The sequence below is a fragment of the Falco punctatus genome, assembly GCF_963210335.1.
Source record: "Falco punctatus genome assembly, chromosome: 5".
In the NCBI taxonomy this organism is placed as follows: domain Eukaryota; kingdom Metazoa; phylum Chordata; class Aves; order Falconiformes; family Falconidae; genus Falco; species Falco punctatus.
In genome coordinates this window covers 19,533,399-19,557,002 of record NC_137584.1, presented here as the reverse complement: position 1 = coordinate 19,557,002, position 23,604 = coordinate 19,533,399, and the positions used below count along the sequence as shown (strand labels likewise).

Below are 23,604 nucleotides of genomic sequence, written 5' to 3'. Positions count from 1 at the left end.
AAGTTACAGCAAGACTGATAACGCTGTGCAGATTGTGGTGTAGCTCACATGACAAGAACCACAAAAACCTGCTACCCTGCCAGCTGCTCACCTCGGGAGCTGCACTGCCCCCCCCTCCTCTGCCAGGGTACAAGTATGCTCATTGCGAAGACCTCTATTTACAAGTGTTGTTTCTGTTTCTCCCCAAGGTGGCTTCAAGAAAATTCCGGTGAAGCATCATATCTTTCAGACCTTGAGAGCGCCAGGGTTTCTGCTATAATGCTCAATTTGCACATTCTTGCTTCTATTCTCTTGTAAATCACCGGTTCTTGCACAGCTTAGCATCAGTCAACAGACATCTTCTGATACCCACTGCAGCAAGGGTCGCTATTCTGTCCCCTCATCTGCTCTCCCGGAGTAGAGCACACCCTTACTAGCAGCCTATTTTTGAATGCATGTATGTTGCTACTTATCCTTTACAGGCAGTTGGAAGGGCCTGTCTCTTGTGAAGGGACTGCAGCGATGCTTTCCTGCTGAAACCCAGCTCACACCATCCAGACAGCTGCTGAAATAACCTCAGCTATCAGCACTCCTGTGACCCGCTTCCCATGTAGCAGGTGTCTCTCAAATTTGCTGCAAAACACTATTATCACCACACCAAATACAACCCACTTAAAAATATTACACAAAATGACTGCAAACAAATGACAAGGCAATTTTTCAAGAAAGCTCAGTGCAGCTTTTACAAGCTGCGTGCTGCTTGTTTCACAGAGGTGAAACACAGACGTTTTTGCAGGACCAAAGTGCTGTACGGTGCTCTTGATGCACCGCTCCCAGAAAGGTAAAGTGCTTGCAGAGCTCTGCATGCACACACAAGGAGCCACCTTTTGAAGATTTGGGCCATGGTAAAAACACAGCTGAAATAATCCAGAAATAAAGACACTTGTGCTCAAGTAGTTGGACTCTCAAGAGAAAACTAGGCACCAGAGTATTGTTTAGAGCATCAAGACCTCTAAAATTCACAACAGGATCTTCTAGCTGAAAACTGAGTGGAAGAGGCATGATGCGAATTACTGGGGTTGAACTCAGGCCAACACATTAGCAACCGTGGGATGCGCCATGACTGACACATCGCCGCTAAGGTCTTTGGGCATGGCAGCAATTGCATTTCACCTCAGGTACTTGGTGCTTCTTCCCCTCCCTTTGCTCAAGTGGCTGTTGGAAAGGCTCTGTGAAAGCACTTCATGACTACAGGACCAAAAATCTGGGATTTGTAGTCCAAGGGAGTTTCTCAGCTCTCTGAAAAAGGTCAGTGCCTCAGCTTGGCCTAGGGCTGGCTTCTCTAAGGCCCACAATCACCTCTAAGGCATATTCAAAACTAGCAGCAAAGCTCACCCCTCCATGCAGCCACTCTGGTTTGCCCTGTGAGAGCCTTCACCGTGCCCCACAACCGTGAATAGGCTGGAGCACACACCTTAACTCTGCATCTACGAACGCAAGCTGCTTGGATACTGCAGCCATGGAGACCTCAACCAACCAGCAGCAGCTCTGTCTGACCTTGCTCATCCCTTCTGAAAATAAGCACACAAGAACTCATGAAGGAGTTCCAGCCACAGCTTGTAGGCTCTCACTTGCAGGACAGTAGCCACCTACCAGGCCAGATGGCTGATTTAATGTCAGCTGAAAGGGAAAAAGGACATGTGTTGATGCAGTCCCAGCAGGAAAGCATTCTGACTTTCTTTAGGGGTCTTCAAAGCAGAGCACCTGATGCTGTGCAATCAGACAGATGCTACCGTGAGACTAGCGAGAGTGTCTGTTGCAGGGGTGGTAGGCTATCTGCAATTAGTCCCGAGAAGTTTCACTGCGAACAAAGTGAGTCTGGACAAACTGTACTTGCCAGGTATACAACTTTTTTGAATCTGAAAACATGGGTTCAAGTCATGCAAGTGACCAACACATACTGCAAATTTTATTTTTATTTCCTTCTTACAGAAACTAAATTAGCATATGCCTACATCTTGATTAAAACAAATTTACCACTGCAGGAAAAAAAAACACATTCTTTTCATTCTCTAAAGCACACCCATGAACACAGAACAAAGTCTAATGTCAGTACATAAAAGCTTCTTAGTGCACCTCTTCATTGCAGTTTCTCCATTAGTTCTTTTTAAAAAATCATTACACCTTAGGTATTTATATATGCTTGCATTAAGCTTTGCATAATCTACCCATAATGCAATTCACTTCTAGAAGTCAGTTAAGAAGCTAAATCAAAAAAGGCCCCTTAAGTTTACTTTATTTACAGTTGCAATGGCTAAATTTTAAATACTTTACAGTCACTCCCAGCACTGGCTCCCAATTCATAGGATTAGTGCATTCCATGGTTTCTTTGAAACTATTTTCTAGAGGGGATTAAGTTGTCCATACCTACAGCTTTGTAGGTACTTCAGCTATCTACATAAAGTACCTTTTAGGAAACATGCTGACAAAAATATTTATAATAATGAATGACAAATGAGAAACTCAACTTTTAGGAAGAATGGACAGGTGTTTGGTTTTGCACTGCAGCTGTCAACTGTGCGAACAGCAGCAATGTGGGAGAAAGAGCAAGTTAAGGAGTGACGAAGTCTACAAAGAAACCAGAGACACTCGCTGTGGAGACAGCTCTGTGCTCAGCTCTTGTTTCCTTCACTCTTTCACTGCGTTTCCCCCATTACTGCTTTTTTGTTAAATCATTCTAAACTGCAAGAGCACAGAAATTTACTTCAGAAAGGAAAAAAAATGATGCATTTGCAGACAGGCAGACATGCGTTATCTAAACAAAGGCAGATCTGTTCCTCTGAGTTTTAGCTCATGAGTGGATGCAGGTCTGGTGGCAACTGAGAAACTACTGTAAAGATTAACAGATGGGAGGCACATGCATTTATCTGTTCTTACATACTTTCAAAACCCAAATGGAATATGTATCTGTGATTCAGGTAGGTCCAGAAGATTAATTTTTTTTTTCTTACACAATAAGGTAGATTACCTAGCACATTCCAGGTTAAAAAAATTACAGTAAACATTCAGTAACTGGAATGCATATAATATACAAGTACCATTACATTTACAAAGCTGTTCAGGACGATTTTTCTTTCTAGAATAAGCATAAAAAAGTTACAAGCTAATTCACAATAACTTTAGATACAATGTTATTAAAATACATTGATGTTAATCATAAAAATATTTTACTATTTACATGTACATTGTATAAACCTTAACAATAAGAATATGTCTATTGTAGGATGCCTTTAATGCATATTTAGGCAGATTGGCCCATTTTATAGTGCAGTATCCCTGTTTTGGTCTTTACACCATGAAACTGTACCAGATTCACAGTATCTTTGCTAGTGCTTTGCTAAAAGGCTTAAACTTTCTATTATTTAAGAAAAATTCATTCATTACAAAGAGCCAGTTTTGTTTCCACTTTGTTTCTTATTAAATCCTACCCCCAACAGTTCAGGACACTCTGCCTGGCCTTGTGCGATTTGGTTGCATTTCCAAATAAGGCTATAATTCATTTCATCAGTTATCACGCTATCTTGCTTGTAGTCTGGATGCTGTGCAATAAATTCCCTCATCCATCGAGCAACTGTCATTAATTCTCCTGTAGGCAAGGGGAAGTCAAATTTCAGTTTATACATCTAATTTAGTAGTACAACACCTAAAGTTCTATGCATTATATACACAATTAATGAATAGTCCATGCTTTCATGAGAAACACATTCCTATGCTTTTGTTTGGTTTTTTTGTTGTTGGTTTTGTTGTTTTGGTTTTTGTTTCTTTTTTTAATATGGTTAAACTGCAGGCATAATTAAGCTGATATATCACTGATAGTCTAAAACCTACTCATCTGTTGTGATCTTCAACCTTTCAGATTGTAATGAGACAGCAGCTACTGGAACAGTGTTACCAACGGCTTGTATATCAAGAGGTCTTAAACATGTCATTTAATAGAAAATCTGGCTGAGACTAACCAATAGACACCTCTACAACAACTACATATACATATAAATTCTGTAGTCGATTCATCCAACTCAGTTCCTAGCTTTGCTCTGTCTACCTTGACTTACTATTCTTTTGCCCTCTGACAAACTCCACTAGCAAAAAATAGGCAGGTTGACAATAATACCAACTCCTGGTTTATGCACAATGCCTCTGCTTCACTATGCAGTCCACAGTGCAGCCAGCAGGTGCCTAAGGGTCCCCAAAACTTCTATACAGGGTCATCAAATAGCACACACCACTTGCAGGAGAGCTGCATCCCTATGAAGTGGTAGCTGGAGGCCAGCTAGACACCAGTGTTTAGGCTACTGAATCTTCCTCCTGAACGCAGCAGATGCAAGCAAACCTTAACTAGTACTGTCGGAATTACCTTACACTTGTAAGACATTAAGGCAGGCTGATGGGATACCTGAAGAGCCTACAAAACCTTCATTGCTAGCTACTGGAACCTCAGCTTTCTTGAAAGAGTCAAGGGCTTCCACTACAGAAATCTTCGTTTCAAGAATATAAAAAGTAAGAGGAATCAAGTTAGACAAAGCAAAGAAGAACACACAAACCAAAAGTAAAAAGCATCAAAGACTGTTTAAAGATATCTTATCTGTGGTTTTGAACAGAGGTGCAGGAACACAAATCAGAAAAATTACAAGTAGTACAGGAAAGAAAAGCAGAATAAAAAAGGTTATTAGAAATAAAAATGCCTCTCAAAAACCATAAGTCATGTTTTAAAGAAATGAGGCCAGTTTACCCTTCTACATATAAAAAGGGCAGAAAAACAATACCAAAGAACTCACAAAAACAAAAAGCAGGGGGCCTGCAAGAAAATCGTTGGGGCTGGTTGATGAGCAGAGCATAAAAACACATTTTTGGACTAAAAGCTGCTGCAGGTAGTCAGTGCAGGAGAGCAGGCTCACTTACAGCAACACAGAGACCTAGTGGTCAGGCAGCCTAGTCACTCCCCATCCTTCCTAACTGTGAAAATCTCAAGTCTGCAGCACCTTTGTCATGAACGTAGCATGCAGCTCTCAAAGAACATATTGGGGACAAGGCAAAGACAAGACTGGCAAAGGGTGTGAAACAACTTCCAAGCAAGGAGAGACATGACAACGGGAATCGTAAGTTCAGAAGCAAATGTACTTGAGAAGTTTACAAAATTATGAGTGTTGATAAGAAGTGAGTAGAGAAATATTATCTTACAATGTGGGAACTAGAAGGTATATCATGAGGTAAATGGGAAGAGCATTTAAACATGCAGAAGTACAGAAGTTACATTTTTCAAAAAGCATATAATAAAACTGTGGCATTTCTTATTGTATGACTTTATGGGGACCAAAATGATAACTGCTTCAAGAAGGGTAAGGCACTGATCATGGAAATCATGTTTGTGAACAGTCTCCAAGCACCACGATTACTGCCCTACCCTTGACCGTGAAAGCACCTACACTGCAGACAGCTAGGAACTGAGAGAGCACGCCAGGACAAGGATCACTCGATGCTATCTTAATACTGTGTTCATTAACACCTGGTGGTGGTCAGCAGCTGCTGCCTGCCTAGCAGATCTGTCTGTAGCCTCCCTGAGCGGTGGCAGTCACACACCAGCTAGACACAGACTAGGAGGACCATACCTAGCCATGCTGCAAGAGAAGATGGGACTGAAGCAGAGATTAACTGTGTCAGGGCAAAGTTAAAGCACCACAGCTGAAGTGCCAGTGTCTAACTCATGAGTGCTCCGTTTTCACCATTTGAGGAGAGAAATCTAAAAAAAAACGGCCGCTCTTTGTGGACATGTCTCATGCTAGACAGGCTGCAGGCTCATGGACATTTAAGATTGAGAGTAAACTGGAATAACCCAAAGCTTACTATTGAGAAACATCATGGCATAATACTACAACACCTAATGCATTTTATTCTGTGAATTCTTAAGTTCTTAAAAAGCAGCATTTAAAAATTATTTCAGGTCAGCAGAGTTAAGGTCTAAACTCTAGACTCCATGTACCTCACCCTCACGCCTTTTAGGTCTGTGTAAATACACGAGCTGACTTTTGCAATGCCTGCAACTTTACACCAGGTAGCAAAGTTGTTCTTTGGAAAGGGAACACCTGCATGGAATCAAGCCCAAGTCATCAGCTCTTGGGGGAAAAAAAAAAATAAAAAAAAATATCACTGGAAGACTCAGGCATTCCTTGTTTTTTCAAAAGCATTTTTCTGAAGGGAAAAAATCAGTAACAAACAACGGAATATTTTGAAAGCATTGTTATTTTGAAGGTCTATGTGCCTCAGATGTTTTCTTCCTGCCAGTTTCTCTTCTCTCAGTGAAGCCAAGCTTCAAAACCCCATCTATGTTACCTGAAGGACAAAAGCCTCCTATAAACAAGCAGCCTTAGGAAAGAACATTTACAGTGAAAGTTGTAATTAATTCAAATTTGTTACCATTCTGAAGTACTGCTAAAGTATTGAATTACCAGGTGAGAGAAAGTCCTCTTCTCCACCTCAGGTTTATAAAGGTCTTTACCTAGGAGGCTCTCCAGCAATTTTTAAGAATTAAAAAGGAATGCAACACTTCAGCTTAAAATTTTGTGTGTGTGTGTGTGTAAAGCTGCTACTGTGCTACATGCCCAGTTCTGAATTAACGTTTAGCCTACATCTTTTACTCATTACACTGCTGCATTTTGAAAAGCAGAATAAAGTTTCATTACGCTGCTTGTCTTTGAAAACACTGCAACATGGGGAACACAGGGGAAGAGCTTCGTCTGCTCTGCCTTGAAGGAGTTTTGCTACTTACAGGAAGGATTTATCGGGGAGCTTATCAAGAGGTATGTAGAGGTCCCATGCTCTACATACCAGAATTTAGACTTATGAATGCTTTGGAGCAGCACACTTTGTAGTCACACTAGTAACAACAGGTGATCGGACCCAGCCTCACATACTCTTACAACACCCAAGCGTTAGGCAAAGGGGATTAGTATATGTGCAAACTAGTAAGATGTGGACAATACACTGGCAAAAGCAGCAGAAAGTGCGTATGAAAAGAGACATCTTGAATTCGAGATACAATTACAGCTTAGAGGACAGTGTAATGGTATCAATTATTCCTAATTTAAGTTCTAACGTGGATCACAAAACATTCAGAATCAGAACTAGCCAGGACCAGATTTAAGCCAGAGAACACACTCCAGTCCTTTGCTCCAATAATTCAACACTTAACCAGCCAACCACAGCTTCCACTAATTTTACCCAACTGAAAACTAGAGAACAGCCCAATTACTGTTTAAGTAGAAAAATGCCAAGAAAATCAATCTCCAAAAGTGTCAAACATACCAGATGCTCTCTTTTTTATAAGCTTCAGGTAGTTTAGGATGGTGCACCTTGTGTCTACATCCACTTCCATGTTTTCAAGATAGGAATTCAAAATTGGGATCAAACCAGGAAAGACTCCTTCCTGTGTAAGAGAACAGAGTCAGCACAAAACATGCTTGATCTGGTTTCTTGGAGGGTGGAACAGAGGGGAAAAGTTGTATGTTCCAGGTAGAAGAGGCTATGACCTTCCCATTGATAATTGTATCAATGCTCATTAAGGTGTACTCTTCTGTGCCTGTCCCGTTTTGTGCAGAGCCGCATCCATCCACAACAGCATTTCCACCTTCATGGGTAACAAAGGGAAAGAAAGAAACAGTTAGAAGGCAAGAGATGCCCTGAACATCCACAACAGCGTAAATCAGTTTGCTTGTTGTGATACCTTTGCAAATATCTTTTCTGAAGTAAAACATTCCCTGCCGGACAGCATCTCTTTTCTGGGCCATCTTCATGTTTTCATCCACCTGGCAAAAGAAGTATTTCAGAGATTTGTGACATTTTAGAAAATCAGGATTCTCCCATATCCTCACATTTTGGTCTCATTAACTGAAACATCTACTGTGTTACTTCTTTTTTCATCACAACAGGCCAAGTTTTATTACATTCTTCATGGGTCCTGGGCAAAACCACAAAGAGGTGACATTCTATGAAACTAGGTCTCCAGCAGAAAAAGTAGTAGTATTATGTTAGAACATGCTGCACTAAACTTTTAAGTTTGGATGAAAACACAGAAACAGCTACGATTAACAGGTTGCAGGCCATCTGGCAGACTTGTCTATTTAGATGCAATTTAAGTAAGTACAGACGAATAAAATTGCCATTTCCCTAGCCATAGCTTGCTTCTTTTATTAAGACAATGACTGAAGTCTTTACAGTTATCATTGTATTAAACAAAATTTCAGAAACAGAATTCCAGTAACTTGGTATTGGACTCGTATCTGTTCCCTACTCAAACATCCATTAGACAGCTAGACTTAAGACTGCTAATAAAGAAGTTCTAAATAGCAGGCTTCTCTAAAAGTCTACAAAGTACTGCTTATATTATATGCTGTGCAAGTGACATAAGCATTGCTCTGTCTTTCTGGACAGAAGATTTTGTCCAAGTGTTTTGGTTGGTGTGTTCTCACGGAACTAAAATCACACAGCTTTCAGACATTAGCTTTACTGTATTGTCTTGAGAACAAGGGATAGGATTTGCTGAATACTTTGTTTGGTCTTTAATTACAGGCAATGCAAAATCTTCACTTCTTGTTTTGAAGAGTGTTTTCATTTATTGTACATTACAAAACCTATTTACACAACAGGCTGTTTTGAAAGTTTGACAGAACTCCAGTCCTAACAGATGGGAGCACAACTGCACTCAATCAGACCACAAAGATTACCATCAGATTAGCCCCATAAACCTGTATTATTTTACTTGAAAGAGGCAGGCTTACCAATGGTTGTGCAGTTCTGTGCTGCGTTACCTGCCAAACTGCTTGGCAAGCTCAAGCAGTTTTATGCCCCCCAACTCTATTCAGGTTCTTTCAGCACCTGGTCTCTTTTTCAGTCTTAACTGGTATTCTTCACTAAAAATGTTGTGCTTTTGAGATTAAAAATCTTATTCCACATAACAGATACATTCCAAATAATAATGTAATTATGCACTGTAGGTGCTAAAGTGCTGCATTATTTATGAAGTCTGAACACCCTGACACCAGGAAGAGACTTTCTCCTTTTAGAAATCATACCAACTGTACAGTACGATTACTGTTGATTTACAACTTCAGTATTTTTCTCCATTTTAATTAAAAACACTAAGAAAAGCCACAGGATATTACAGCTATGCTGTAGCCAGTGCTTGGCAGTATTTTCTGTTATACAGTCTGCCAAAAGCCTCCTGCACTGCAAGACCTTTTTTAAAGTTACCTATAATGTTGCAAGGACTATCCCTTTAAGAAAACATTTTCTGATCACATACCTCAGAAAGACAACATGTAAGGACAGTTTCACACCAAAGAGTTCAACAATTGTGAGAACAAGATTAAGGAAAAAGCATATTTTGTATGTCTGCTCTGTCTAAAACCAAGTCATATGTATGAGACCTGAATCAGCAGTATTTGTTCTCACTCAAATACTGTGTAACACTAAGCATGCTGAACTCCTCCTTTCCCTCTCCACCAGACACAAACAAAACAGTGAATAAGAACACAAGACACATGCATCAGCCACATTAAAATAAGTACCCAATACGTTTATTTTGACCTCCACAGGTTAAGCTCCTTCCACATGTAAAATGGTGGAAACACGCCCTTTCCCAGCCTAAGAACATTGTGACGATGGTATTTCTAAACATTTCTACAATGGTCAGACACTGTTAGGTACCCCAGAAATTCCCACACTATTTGTCTCTAACCTTAATTCCATGATGCAAGTATGCTGCATTTGGCTCTAATAAATCTGATCTTTCACACTTACCTTGGACAAAGGAATGAGAAAATCCAGTTTATATGACAGAATCACTCTGGTTAGCAATACCACGAACACAACATATGCAGAGTTTTCAAAGTCTGTTAACTGGACCTAGACACAAAAGGATTAGAGGTTAAATTACTTTAGTGGGAACACACTCATGAAGTGGGTAAGTGGGAGAGTTTAAGACAATTTGACTGGAACGTTCTTGTTGGTACCCGCATTCACACACACTCTACTAGCAGAGACGGTGATGCACAAGCAGGAATCATCAGCAGTGACTTCAAATGCACAATGCACGCACACACTTCAAGCTCAACCCTTTAATCCAAAGCCAAAACACACTTGAGTTTTAAAAAACTATCTAATAACCTGTACCTTCAGGCTCCCTGTGTAATTACAAATGTACAATAGCTTTTAAATTTCCACTTTAAAGGGATTAAATTCAGAGAGCTCAGAAATAGACAGCTATAAAATAAAAGCACTTGTGAAAAACAAAACAATGACAGTGGAATTGTTCAGTGCCAGGAAACGTACTGGAGAAATACAGCACCTAGAAGCTAAATGGGCCTTTGTTTACTGTTGCTTTAATACAAGCCCAATTCCTTTCCCCATCACCCCAAATCCATTAGCACGCTCTGCTATGCTGCAGTGCATTCTCCTGTCAGTTACATTCCCACAGTCTATGTCTGTTTAAACACTGCTGTCCACTTTGCTTGCATCTAGCAATTCAGAGGGGAGAAAACACAGCGTCAGTAACAGAGGTTTGAGACTGCACAGCAGAATCCCTGGTACTTTTCCACTTAAAAGGAAATGAGACTTTGTGCATACTGATGCTCTCCTTACCTCCATCGGTCTGAATTCCACTCTCCATCCAATATCTGAATTTGGAGGAGGCGGCTTAAACCTCATTGTCTGCCAGTTTGTAGACTGAATATTCTGCAAAGCACATGAAATAATCTGTCACAATCAAGACATGCATAATTCTACAACATAATCAAAGAAAAATAAGCAGATAACTAGAGTCCTAATATTTTCCCTGGAAGAGCCCATCACGTTAGAGAAGCATTTCCAACCTAAGTGTCCTGCCTCCCTTAAAAACAACAGTATAACTACCCATCCTACGAGCAAATACTTTCTCACGCTATTTTGTTTGAGGATTATGTGCAAAATACTAGGCAGCTGAGATTTAGTCGATTACTATTTTTCTTTTATGAGACTGATGCACACCCAAACTACAAATACCTAGTATTACCATAGCTATCACTTCATAAAGCTGTGTAAGAGACATTTATACATCAATGTCATGCAAAAAAGTTTTTAGGAAGCCATAAAAATAGACGGTTCCCCATAACACTTTATATACATAGAAACAAGTTTGGGGCCTTCATGTTTTATTGTGTTTAAGGTATAAGCCACCACTTTCTCCAAACAAAAATAAATAAATGTGCTTACAACTGCAAAGTCAAATGACACACTAAAGAACTAGCTGAAGTGAAAAATTCAGGATAAAAAACTTTTAACCAATACAGACATCCTCCAATTAACCAGTACTATAAAGAACAAGCAATTTTATGCATATACTTATTAAATTCCTTTTCATCAGACACAACCTCAAAATGGTCGGATTCATTTGCATCATCTAGATGTATTTTTTCCTCAAATAAAGTCAATGGGTCTCGAATGAACAAGTGTGCAATATGCTGTGCCAAAAGGTGGTCAATACCTACAAAATGAAAATGCAAACAACGATTTACACATAGCAAAGCAGGCTCTAGGTAATGATTTGTTCCACATGACTGAAAACGTCCAACTCTGCAATGCTACCTTAACCCACCACATCCTGTTAAAGTTTAAATAACGACTTTGGGAAGGAAGAAAATGATTAAAGAGAACAAAAAAAAAAAGAATCCCCCAAAAAACCCAAACCATGAACAGGTTCCTGTTTGGAAATGGCAACCAAATATCGGCGTGGCTGCCATTCTTCCTGTTTTCTGATGCACCTCTGTGCCACGTTTCCTAAAGCAGTTCTGCTCTCTCCACAAAGATAAAACATCGATTACTTAAACACTGAGCTTCTCAAGCCGGAATTAGGGACAGTTTCTGTTACAAATGAATACTTTTTAAAAAACTCTCAGGATCACGCTACACAGAAACTTCCTGAGTAGGAGTCACCCTAGGGGATGCACAACAACTGAAACAAACAAGAATGAAAACGTAAAATATTCCCACACGCTGCAAGCACAGTTCTTAACCTGCTCATAATGAAGCAAACACTTACCTTCCTTTATTAGGTGCTCGTAGATATCTTTGTCTATTGTCAAATCAATGTCATTGTATTTCTCACCACATTCAGATAGATAACTGTCTATGGAATCATATCTGGATTTACTGATTCTATAATGGTTGTTCTTCAGTGGCTATACAATTTAAGAATACAATATTTTAACAGCTTGTTAATAATGTTACCTAATTTTGCTCACTAAATGACACTTATGTGAGAATTATTATCCTGTTTAATAAAACCTACAGCCTCAATTAAAATTACTCAAAGCAAGAGTCTTAAACAGGCTTAACAGAAAGTGATCCTGGAATTTGACTATTTTGTTTGCAGATGTATGTATCAGAGTAAAAAAAAACCAACAAACAGTCATCACGCATTGACTAGACTTGTCTAAAAGTGGTAACATTTCCCTGATGTAATATATCATTACCCCAAGTACCTGGAAAGCATTATTATATCTATTGCAACACACACCGATACAGTTCACAGAATGAGAAAATGGGTAGTTCAATTTCAAATAGACTTTTTAAAATTAAAAAATTAAAGAAAGTAAAAGTGCTTTGAATGCCAATTCCTGCTTAGAGGAACTTCTTAAGTTCCAACTTCTGGCAACTGGCTCTTTTCACATAGTTCTAGTTTATACTATGGGATTACTGAGCAGCACCTGCGATTTAATCCAAAGCAATTTCATCAATTTTTGCTTCCTGGGCTCAAACACAGACCCCAAAGTTTCATCACAGGGGGACCTTTTCAGCAAGCTGTGGAGTAGTGAGCAGTGTTCTACTGGGATTCCATACCTAATTAAAAATACCTATTTGCTAACGTAAACTGTACAATCAAGTTGAATGTTTACACCTGTATTTACTGTAAAGACTGCCACGTTCCCTCATTAGGGATTCTGATGAACATAAGCAGAATTTGATGCTAAAGGAGTTTCTAACTTTTTCGCCTGAAAAAAAACAGACATCTCATCTACTACCTAACTTACCTCCAGCCCCCTCTCTTCTCGCGTTCGATCATCTACAGATGCAGAGATTACTCCCCAGCGACAGTCAATATCAGACACATAGCCTCTGTAGAATGGAGATGCAGCACTCAACGCCATCTAAAATAAGAAGTCTGATATGAAAACGCAGAACAAGCCAAGGAACTAAAAGCAAAACAATCCCCACTGGAAAGGGAAACTTACTGGTCCAGAAGTAACTGAATATATACACTTCACTTTAACGTAAGCCAAAGCCCATATAACAAATCTCTCAACTGCTACCTCCAGAAAATGCCTAGACAAAGGGTTATTGCTTTACAAATTTATTACATCTACAGATCAGCATTTAAGGAACACAAAAATGATACAGACAGAAGCAATTTCGTGACAAATCAGCAAGTATTCTGCTCACACACTTCCAAACTCTAAAAGTTCACCTGGCAATTGTCTTATTTTGCTTTTGTTTGGCCAAGCACCTTAGCAACACAGCTGGAACATACCTCACTCAGAGCAGGATCTGCTCACCATCTAGACCAGACCAAACCAATACTTCATTTTTGTAACATTTTTATAAACACCTGTTTATGACCAGATGCTTACAAAAGGGACAGATTTAAACAACTAAGCTGAAAAATTAAGAATTGTTTTAGGGACTGAGCTTGTCTTGTCTTCATGAAAAACTGCCCAAACTTATTTCTAGAATTATTCAACAGGGGTCCCTTGTACATGTGGGAAGGTGGGCAGAGAAGAAACAAACATTATCTGTTTTGTGGTGTCATTTCGACATTTAATACATCACACCGCTCCTGTGACAACCTAGCAAGAGACTGACACTTCTCCCAAAGTACCAAATTTGTGAGTAGCATTCAAGTTTTGTATTTTAGATTTTTTATTTTTTTTACATGTAGCGGCTTTCATACAAAAAGGTGATGTGACAGAAGTCCATTACTTACCACAATGGGACAAATCGTGGCTAGCTGATCATAGAGATACCTTGCTTCAGAAATGCTGCAAGCCTGGAATGTGACCTGTTGGAAGAAGTACAATTGCCATCACAAGTTCTATAATCGTAGATGTAAGCATAGTCTTCCTAGATTTAGAATCAATGATATAATAAAACAATTTAAATACCAAGAATTTTAAGGGTGGGGGTTTTTTTGTTGGTTGGTTTTGGGTGGGGTTTTTTTTGTGTGGACTCCTTCCCCCTGCTCCTCAGTTCTTGGACAAACTTTTGCCCCATTGATCAGCAACATCTGTATCATCAGCTTCTTTCTGCACCATTTCTATGTTCATTAAAAGATTTCAGACCACAACTCTTGGGCTGTGAGGCTAAATATACAAACACTTGCCAGAACCAAAGAAAACTGAGTTAACATCTCCAACACATATGGGTCAGTAAAGCACCTTCAGAAAATAAGCCAGGAACCTACCTATTTGGAACAACAGTCAGAAACTATTGCAGATGCAACATTAGTTTTATATGACAGCTAATCCTGTTTTAAATAACATGTCAAGACACCTTGGTTTGATCCTACAGAACTGCAAAAAATAAGTATCTTCTTGTCTACTGTAATTTCTAATCTTAAAAAAAACCATCCAGTTTTGCCCAGATTAGAGGCCAAGACATAGCGAAATATGGAAAAGAAATGTTATTTGCAGAAGCCATTAATGATGTGGAAGCCCTACCACACATAGCCACTGGAAAATATAACTTCTTTACAACTTGTGGTGGTATTTGCTCAGAGCAGCGTCAAACACAAGATGCATTTCTAATAACAGACCTTACCCTCCAGACTTCCCAAACTGACATTATGCATTTTAAAAATGCAGAAGGGGGATCGATTACCTCAAAACTCTTAAAAAAACCCACTAAGTAGATTAAAAGCCTCTCCCCCTAATAGTTTACACGTTCATACATTGGAGGATAACTTAAGACAGGAACGTACCGCGGTACCACTATCTTAACACTGAACAACAGACTTCGGCTCTGAATCACCATCATTGCCTGTTGCCCTGAAGAACACCAGCCAAACATGAGTCCCACAAAACATTCTAGATGTTCTCAGTCTGCCACTGAAGCCCAATCTAATCCCAGGTAAGCCTTAAAAAACAACGAACCTACCAAAAAACCCTCCACAAAACTCCTGAGTTCACTTGTGGGCTCAGTGGTGTGTTTGGTTGGTTTTTTTTTGGTTTGGGGTTTTTTTGGGTTTTTGTGGATTTTGTTGGGGTTTTTTTTGGTTTTTTTTTTTGTTTTTTTTTTTTGAGGTGGGGTGGGGTAGAAGAAATTTGGGATTTGTTTGTGTTAGTTTCCTTTGCCTTTTTAAATCTAAAGCCAATAATCATTAGGAAGTTAGAAAAAGGGTGTGCAGTGTAGAAAATGTGTCCACCAGAAAAAAAAAACACAAAAACAAACCAAACCCCAAAACATACTTTGAAAAGACAAGATTATTTAATTTCATTGCAGAGAAGCAGTTAATTATGATTTCTCACCACTAATTCTGGACTTCCAGCACTAGGGAGCCTGTACTAGGGGCAGGGAGCAGGACACCTACACTCTTTCCCCTGACACAGTGATGCCTGCCTCCCCTTCCCTTTCATGTTTATTCCAAATCACATTAAATCTGGGATTTGACTCAGTTTCTAGCAAAAAAAAAAAATCCCATTACAGAGGAAACTGGCATGGCAGTCTTCTCCAGAGGACAGCTGCAAGGGCAGCACCCTCCCACCCCACCGTCACCGTGGGCTGCCCCAGCCGAACTCAGCAGGGCAATATTTTTAACCTTGCAAATATATTAAACCAAGAAAAAGTGAGAAAGAGGAAGCATGCATACTGCAAACTAACTTACAAAAAACAGGTGGGAAACGTGTTTTCTTCTAGCCTGTCATCAAGAATTATCAGCTGATACAAAAGCAGCTGCTTATAGCCCTTGTCAGCCTTGTTTCCATTCCCCCTTTGATGATAACAAGACTACCAAATTTGAATTTGACCACTGATTACAAGACTAGGGGATAGTAAAATGGTATGCCTTAAAAAGGAATTCAATAAAGTTTTTAAAAAGTTTATATAATGACTGAATGGTAAGGCTGTACTATTTTTATTGGTCTTAAATAAGAAAGAGATGGTACAAAACAGACCGTATCAAACTTAACACCTTGTAAAACCATGCAGAATATTATGTACACTTTACTACTTCTTCAGATTCTCCCTGGTTTACCCTTAGTGACAAGAAATCATACTCGGCAGCTGTCAAGAATGTTTTATCTACTCAGCTTTTGTAGTTTCTCAATCTCAAAGGGAAGTGCTTTGAATGGGGTTACTTCTGCCACTGCTGTGAAACAGGAGCAGCTTAGAGAATTTCCTTTAATCCCCTAGAGACTTAACACTAGCCTCTTCCCAGCTCTGCTCCCAAGACAATGGTGGCAACAAGGCAGACAGTCAAATACATCACTACTACCTACTGCATCAGCCCACTACAATAGACAAACATTTAAAATAAACATATTAAGAGGATTAAAGCATTCCCAAGGCACAGCAGCCGGATTTAAAAAGAGGATACTGTAAGATGGTCGTAACTTGGGCAAATGAATAAAAACAATAAAAAGTGTGCACACATTAATGGGAAAAAACTGAACAAAGAATGTTTCCCACCACACAGTAACAGGAGACAGCCACCCACGTGGATTTGGCAGGTTCACAGTACAAGCAACGAGAAGATGACTTCTTAGCAGATAGCTAAATATATTTAAGAATGAGTAATTTTATACAGTTCATGCAGTTTGTAAATAAAATAAAGTTACACAGGAGAAAGCTAGTTATTTTAAAAGATATTCCAATGACTTCTTGTTACTCCCTGCTTGTGCTGTTCCAAGAGTGGGGAAGAGGGGAAAAAATCCACACATTCCTACAAGACAGCTCAGTTTCCATTCCTACAGTGTCCTTTGGTCATGTCTGAGGAAACACCACAGTGGAAGAAGACCTTTCACACTTGAAAAGTGCTGGAGTTCCCAGAGCAGGAGCTTATCAAATGGGGTTTGACCAGTTAATCCTTTCAGCACTGTATCCAACTACATTTGAATATTATCAGAAAACAAACATAATACAAACAAATAAATCTGTTACGGTGGGTTGGCCCTGGCTGGATGCCAGGTGCCCCCCAAAGCTGCTCTATCACTCCCCCTCCTCAGCTGGGCAGGGGAGAGAGAACACAATGAACGGCTGGTGGGGGGAGGTAAGGGCAGGGAGATCACTCAGCAATCAGCCGTCACGGGCAAAACAGACACAGCTTGGGGAAATTAGTTTAATTTATTGCTAATCAAATCAGAGTAGGATAATGAGAAATAAATCCTAAATCTTAAAACACTTTCCCCCTTCTCCTCCCTTCTTCCTGGGCTCGACTTCACTCCCCATCTTCTCTCCCTCCTCCCCTCCAGCAGTGCAGGGGACAGGCAATGGGGTTGTGGTCAGTCCATCACACGCTGTCTCTGCCGCTCCTTCCTCCTCAGGGGGAGGCTCCTCACACTCCTCCCCTGCTCCAGCATGGGGTCCCTCCCACGGGAGACAGTCCCCCGTGAACTTCTCCAGTGTGAGCCCTTCCCGTGGGCTGCGGCCCTTCAGGCACAGGCTGCTCCAGTGTGGGTCCCCACGGGGTCACAAGTGCTGCCAGCAAACCTGCTCCAGCCTGGGCTCCTCTCTCCATGGGGCCAGAAGTCCTGCCAGGAGCCTGCTCTGGCACGAGCTTCCCACGGGTCACAGGCATCCACCTGCTCCAGCGTCAACCTCCACGGCTGCAGGGCACGGCCTGCCTCACCGTGGTGTCCACCGTGGGCTGCAGGGGAATCTCTGCTCCGGCACCTGCAGCCCCTCCTGCACCGACCTGGGGGGCTGCAGGGCTGCTCCTCTCACTTATTTTCGCTCCTTTCTCCAGCTGCAATTGCTGCTGCACAGGAGTTGGTTTTATTTATCCCCCCTTTCTTAAACATGCTAGCCCAAAGGCACTACCACCATCGTTGATGGGCTCAGCCTTGGAACCGGCTGCCATTGGCTCTGTTGGACATGGGGGAAGCTTCTGGCATCTTCTCACAGAAGTCATCCCTGTAGCCTCCCCACTACCAAAACCTTGGCACACAAACCCCATATACCTGGATTTTAAGACTAGATTACCAGGTGTAAGACTAAATTTGTTGTTTGATTCCCCCTGTTGCCACTCTGAAAATGCATCAGTAGAATGTCAGCTAGAAAAATTAGACACAAAGAAAAAGGGAAGTGTTTAGAGAAGACAACATTCAGTAATATCTTGAAAGCAGACGCATTTTACCTGAAGACAACAGTTTCCCATTCCAAAACCCATAGCATCCATATATATATAGTCCGGCTTAGCCGCCTTTGCTGCTTCTCCATCATCATTAGGAAATGTTTCAATAAATGGTGATGGCGTGTTCTTATCTTTAAATACTGTGTGGAAAATGCAGGTACTCAGTAACTCAGTACAACAGATTGAACAATTATTTTGAAAAAGAAAAAAAGATTAGAATTTACTTACTTGGTACGTTTATCACAACCTTCTCTCCTCTTCGGTGCCGAATGTTTCTGGTTAGTGTACTACAATAAAAAAAATGTTTGTTGAAATACCTGAAAGTTTCTCTTTTATATAAATGTTTTCACAGTTAGTTTCTCAGCAATTCTCAACGTTTCAGAATGTCAACTTTCTATCTACATCGAGCATTCTCCTTCAGGACTCTTCTTTTTCTAGTTTAAGGTAGACTATAACAGATTAAAACGTCAAATTTATCTTCAGCCAAGTCAGTCTTATTTTGATGGACTTCACAGTACTAGGCTGACAGAACAGGCAGAAGTAAAAGGCTACTGACCTGAAGAATACACAGGCAAGTGAAAAGGTATGCTTAGTTTTTCAACAGAACAATTTTAATTCTCTGAAGTCTCACCTTACAATGAAAATCCCTCTCAAGACTACAGAATAGTTTGATGCCATGCTCTGTTTCACAGTAACTAAGGCAAGTTACTGAGTACACTGAGATGGTGCTGTGACAGAGATGAGCAAGAGCCAGATTAACTGTGATGGAAGTGGTTAGCCACGGGATTTCAAACTGGAAACAATTTTGCAGTAGCATGATCAACACTTTTTGCACCATAATGGCGTGAACTACTAACTACATAAGGTTACTTGAACAGTTTAAAGTCACTTTAACAGAAAATACATGTCATCATAACCATCTCTGTCAAAGTCCTTGTGATATCTGCAGCAATCAGCCACACAGCTGTCTGTTCCAGTAACGTGAAGAAGTTGCAGGTACGCTTATGACATTTAAGCACAGAAAAATATTCAGCTTTTCATTCACACTCCCCAAATACTCTTACCTAAATCTAGGATGTTTATTGATGGCTTCATCTGGAAAAAAGAGGGATTTTGAAGCTCCTCCTTCTACTGGCGTTGGCTTATATTCCGGCAGTGTAAACCCAGGACACCCTAACCTATGTAACAGAACAGTAAGATCTAACTGTAATAAAACCAGACTGTGATACTGTTCTAGCAGACAAAGGAATAAGATTTTTTTAAAAAACTTGCATGTACCGTGAGTATTTCTGAAGCACTGTTCAAGACTGCTACCTATGCATTAAAGGGTCAGCACCTGACAACAACCAGCTTCTGTGGTGGTTAAAACAGACCCTTTTAAAAAAAAACAAACACAAAACACCCCCCCACCCACAGCCCCCAACCAAAAAACTAACCACTATTCTATCACTGGACAGTAAACGTGGACCTTTCCAGTGGCTGAAGCAAGAAACTTCACAACATTATGGAGAGTACAAGCACATTTTAGTGTTAGCACCAGTCCTTAATACTGACATGCAGCTCCATTCTGTGCCTTAAACAGTTTCTCTAGGGGCACTGGTTAATGTTGACCGGTTTATCCAGCTCTGCTCTCAATAATCTGCCCCTCTTAAGAGGTACCTAACCAACTAAGAATCAGAATTAGTTTCAAGCGATACACACATCCCAAGTCCCACAGCAGTTTGCCATTTTAGAACTCTGAAAAACTTCATGAGAGAGATGTAATAAAAGCAAAGAAAAATTATAGCTATCAGGTGTAAAATGCTGACAGATATGCAAGCAAATCAGAATCCAACCCTCCCCCCGCTTTGGAACCCCCCACTGTAAGTTTAAGAGTCATCTGAAATAAGAATAACTAGGTTTTCAGTACAACTGAAACAAAGGAGAATTTTAGTAGTTGGAGGCAGAGTTGCAGAAGATTAGTTTCTCCATGCTGCACAGCATAAAGGACAAAGACTGTGCTCTTCAGAGGCTCTAGTATCTGGATGTATACAAAGGGTTAGCCAATACAACTACAAGCAAACTACTCGAAACACCAGGAAACATTTCTGGAAATACTATTTACACTCAACATACTGGTTTCTTCTTCCTGGTTTAAGTATACAAGTTGTCCTACAACACATAAACCCAACATCATCACTCGGGTAAGTATAACATTTTAAACTGCACTACTCCAGTTCTCAAGAAAGAAAACAGCTTTCTGGTCCAGTAGTGAGGGCTCACAAATTTGAGAACTAGGGATATTCATGTAGCTTCTAAGCTAGTATTTTTTTAATATTTAAGCATTTTCAGGTTTGTTGATTTTTAACTGAGCTATTTTTACTTGAATAAGGCTACTACTCTACCTTTCTTCTGTCAGCGCTCTAAAAGGTTTTTTTGTCTTTTCAGATGCACAGATTTTTATTTTTGTTATACACACATGTATATGTACGGACATACACAGGCATATGTACATGTTACTGTAGAGAGAATGTAGCAAAAAACCCCAAACCTGCAAAACCTCAGAAATACACGTTAGCAAGACTCCAGTCAAACCAACAGGGACTTGCATGTCAAAATAGCAAAAGGCAAAAGTAAGAAACTAAATAGCCTAAGGAGAGAAATCTTTGAAGGATGAAACTATGTTTGGGATGATCCATATGTAATAAACAAACCACATTTCATTATTTATTGGCTTTCACTAAAGTTCAATGTATTGTTCCTACAGCAATGTAAAAAGCATCCATATCCACAAAGTGAAGAACTCCTCTCTCTTTATTCCTTGCAAGACTCTGTCTGAAGTGTTTGTATACAAAATTTATTGAAAGACATAAACTACTTTTAAGGTTGCAGGGCAAAACCCCCTCAATTTTGAAACACACTGAACTTCTTAACCATTGGACTTTAAATAAGCTCTTTAATACTTCAAAAATATCTAGTATAGCTCAAATAAAGCAACAGCATATTTCGTCAGCACCGTGTTCTTGAAATAGCAGTCATGGGGCATAATGCAGGCATTCTGGTATCTGAACTTTGCTGCTAAGTCACATTTTGTACTGCTCCTGCTCTCAGCAAGAATTTAGGGCCATTGCATTCTGTACCATACAAGAAATCAGGCAGTAAGGCCCGCTGCTTCCTCTTCTACCGCAAAGCAGTTTTTTTACTACTTTAAGCATAACGATCTTCATTCGACTGACCAGGCTAGTTAGAATGGATGTAATAAATCCCTGCCTAGAATTATGTTTGGAAGGAAAGTCACAAAGTACAGTTTATCATAGGTAATGAAGTACATCCTGAACCTAATTTCAAGTCTCTTTACAGCAATAAAAAGAAGGAAATCTACCTTTTGCAAGGGTGTTATGAACACAGGAGAGGTACTCTCCTTTCTAGATTCAGGAAGTACAGTATTATAGAAGTTTTAAGTCTTCACTTTGTAAGAATAATCACATTCCTGTTCTACTGTGTGCTCCAAAGCCACCAAAGGAAGTTTCCATGTGCTTTAGTGAAAAAGCAGTGCTAAAAAATAGAGCAGGTTAGCCATGTTTTATGAAACTGGTATTTATAAAGATCAATTCTTGCAAAATAGGTAAAGAGAACTCTCATATATATGATTTGCCGTATCAATTCAAGATGGCAGACTATATACAACACTTCACGTTACAAATATTCTGGTATTTGTTCCTAATACAAAATCATCACAGATCAGAAGTAACCTAAAAATATAAAAGATGCTTATTTGTTTGTCTCACTGCAATAACAATTCCAGGAAATACAACTGGAACATTAAGCCAAAATCCTTTAGTTAAATCTTGTCCAGCTCTCTTTCATTGTACAGTTTAGCTACATGCAGTAAGGAGAAGTGTGTAAGGAGAACAGGAAATATAGCATTACACTTTAACAACCATCTCACCTTGGAAATGATGTCACAGTGCAAACAGCCTCATTTTCTTTGAGCACCGAAGCAGCCTCTTGTCGTCTTTTCCTCATGTTGTCTTGCACAGTGTTGAATTCAGACATGGTTCCCCCATATGGCTGCCCAGGTGTTCCTTCAATCATATAGCTTCCATATTCTGGTCGCCAGAGTGTTGGGTGGCTACAATAAAAGAACAGTTTCATTTAAATATTTCTACAACTTCCGAAAAGATGGATTATTTGTGAGAATTTCCGAAAAGAATGCAACTTTCAAGAAAAATCTCCTAAATTTGATTAATTGATAGAGTAACACAATGTACCTTCCAATGTACCTCACTGCCAGGAGGCAGCGAAAAGAAATTAAAACACAATTTAGCAGTAGGAAGCGTTGCTGTAGAGCACAAGTAGGATTTGCCTATGTCAAACTGTAAACACCTGGTCTCAAGCTTTGCTTCTTGGAGTTGTAACCGAAACCAGAAAATACAGAACATCCTACTGCTTCCACAGTACAAGCAAAGGCAAAAGTTATGCCCAATTTCTTCTTCCTACTGCCTGTGGATACCTGGCCATGTTTCACAAATTTACCAGGCTAGGAAATTAAGTATGAGCGCACCTAGTCACCCCTGAAAAGTAATACCTTCCCATCCCCTCGTGAAGCCATGCCATCTCTAAGGAGCATACCACCAGAGGCAGAGCCACAACTCTCCTACTGTTCTTTTGGCAGTAACAGTTTTGAGCCTAAAAGCAAAGGAATTCCTTCTTGTAGGCTTTCAGCTGTCCCTCTACTGAGGGAGGCAGGCAGGAAAGCCTCACTAGAAGATGAGGTTAAGGTACCTACAAAGAAGCAGACAGGTCCAGGGCACAAAAGCCTTCTTTCTCCCTGTATCTCTACCGTCCTGTAAGCTGTGACTTGCTTTAGGCTCTCTTCAGCTAAAACACTGGGCTGCCTCTGGTTTCATTCCTCTGCTGCCATCGGTTAGAAGGTAATTTACAGTTCTCTGGTTAGCTGAAATAAGGATGTAATATTATCCCTGAAAACTCCATGAGAGAGGACTGCCCTGCGATCCTTAAATCTACCTTCCTAACTCTGCCAAGAACAGCAGAGGACTCCTACAGGCAACAGGCTTCCCTATACAGCCAGCCCCCACTTGGTCCTGTAGCCAGGGATACAGGAGCAAGTGCACATGTAAGTATGCTTTATGGGGCAGGGAAGGGCTATAGTACATGGTTACTGTGCACACACAGACACAAAACCAGAGCAAGAC

The 23,604-nt window shown here is 40.2% G+C and overlaps 1 protein-coding gene across 2 annotated transcripts in view; it reads right to left on the bottom strand.

The window, feature by feature from the left end:
* Nucleotides 1–1,937: 1,937 nt before the first annotated feature.
* The window catches only part of GCLC (glutamate-cysteine ligase catalytic subunit), a 36,218-nt gene continuing 14,551 nt past the window's right edge, over nt 1,938–23,604 (bottom strand). The window contains exons 3-16 of one of the 2 annotated variants that reach the window (XM_080388690.1): nt 22,338–22,520; nt 19,474–19,587; nt 18,638–18,696; nt 18,413–18,549; nt 14,048–14,122; nt 13,098–13,214; nt 12,107–12,245; nt 11,439–11,551; nt 10,672–10,764; nt 9,832–9,936; nt 7,757–7,838; nt 7,563–7,660; nt 7,339–7,459; nt 1,938–3,625 (exon numbers count right to left, since the gene is read on the bottom strand). In XM_080388690.1, coding sequence (XP_080244816.1) covers nt 3,420–3,625; nt 7,339–7,459; nt 7,563–7,660; nt 7,757–7,838; nt 9,832–9,936; nt 10,672–10,764; nt 11,439–11,551; nt 12,107–12,245; nt 13,098–13,214; nt 14,048–14,122; nt 18,413–18,549; nt 18,638–18,696; nt 19,474–19,587; nt 22,338–22,520 — 1,642 coding nt within the window. In that variant the 3' untranslated portion in view covers nt 1,938–3,419. The remainder of the gene's footprint in view (nt 3,626–7,338; nt 7,460–7,562; nt 7,661–7,756; nt 7,839–9,831; nt 9,937–10,671; nt 10,765–11,438; nt 11,552–12,106; nt 12,246–13,097; nt 13,215–14,047; nt 14,123–18,412; nt 18,550–18,637; nt 18,697–19,473; nt 19,588–22,337; nt 22,521–23,604) is intronic. The other variant, XM_080388691.1, reaches the window with a different exon arrangement.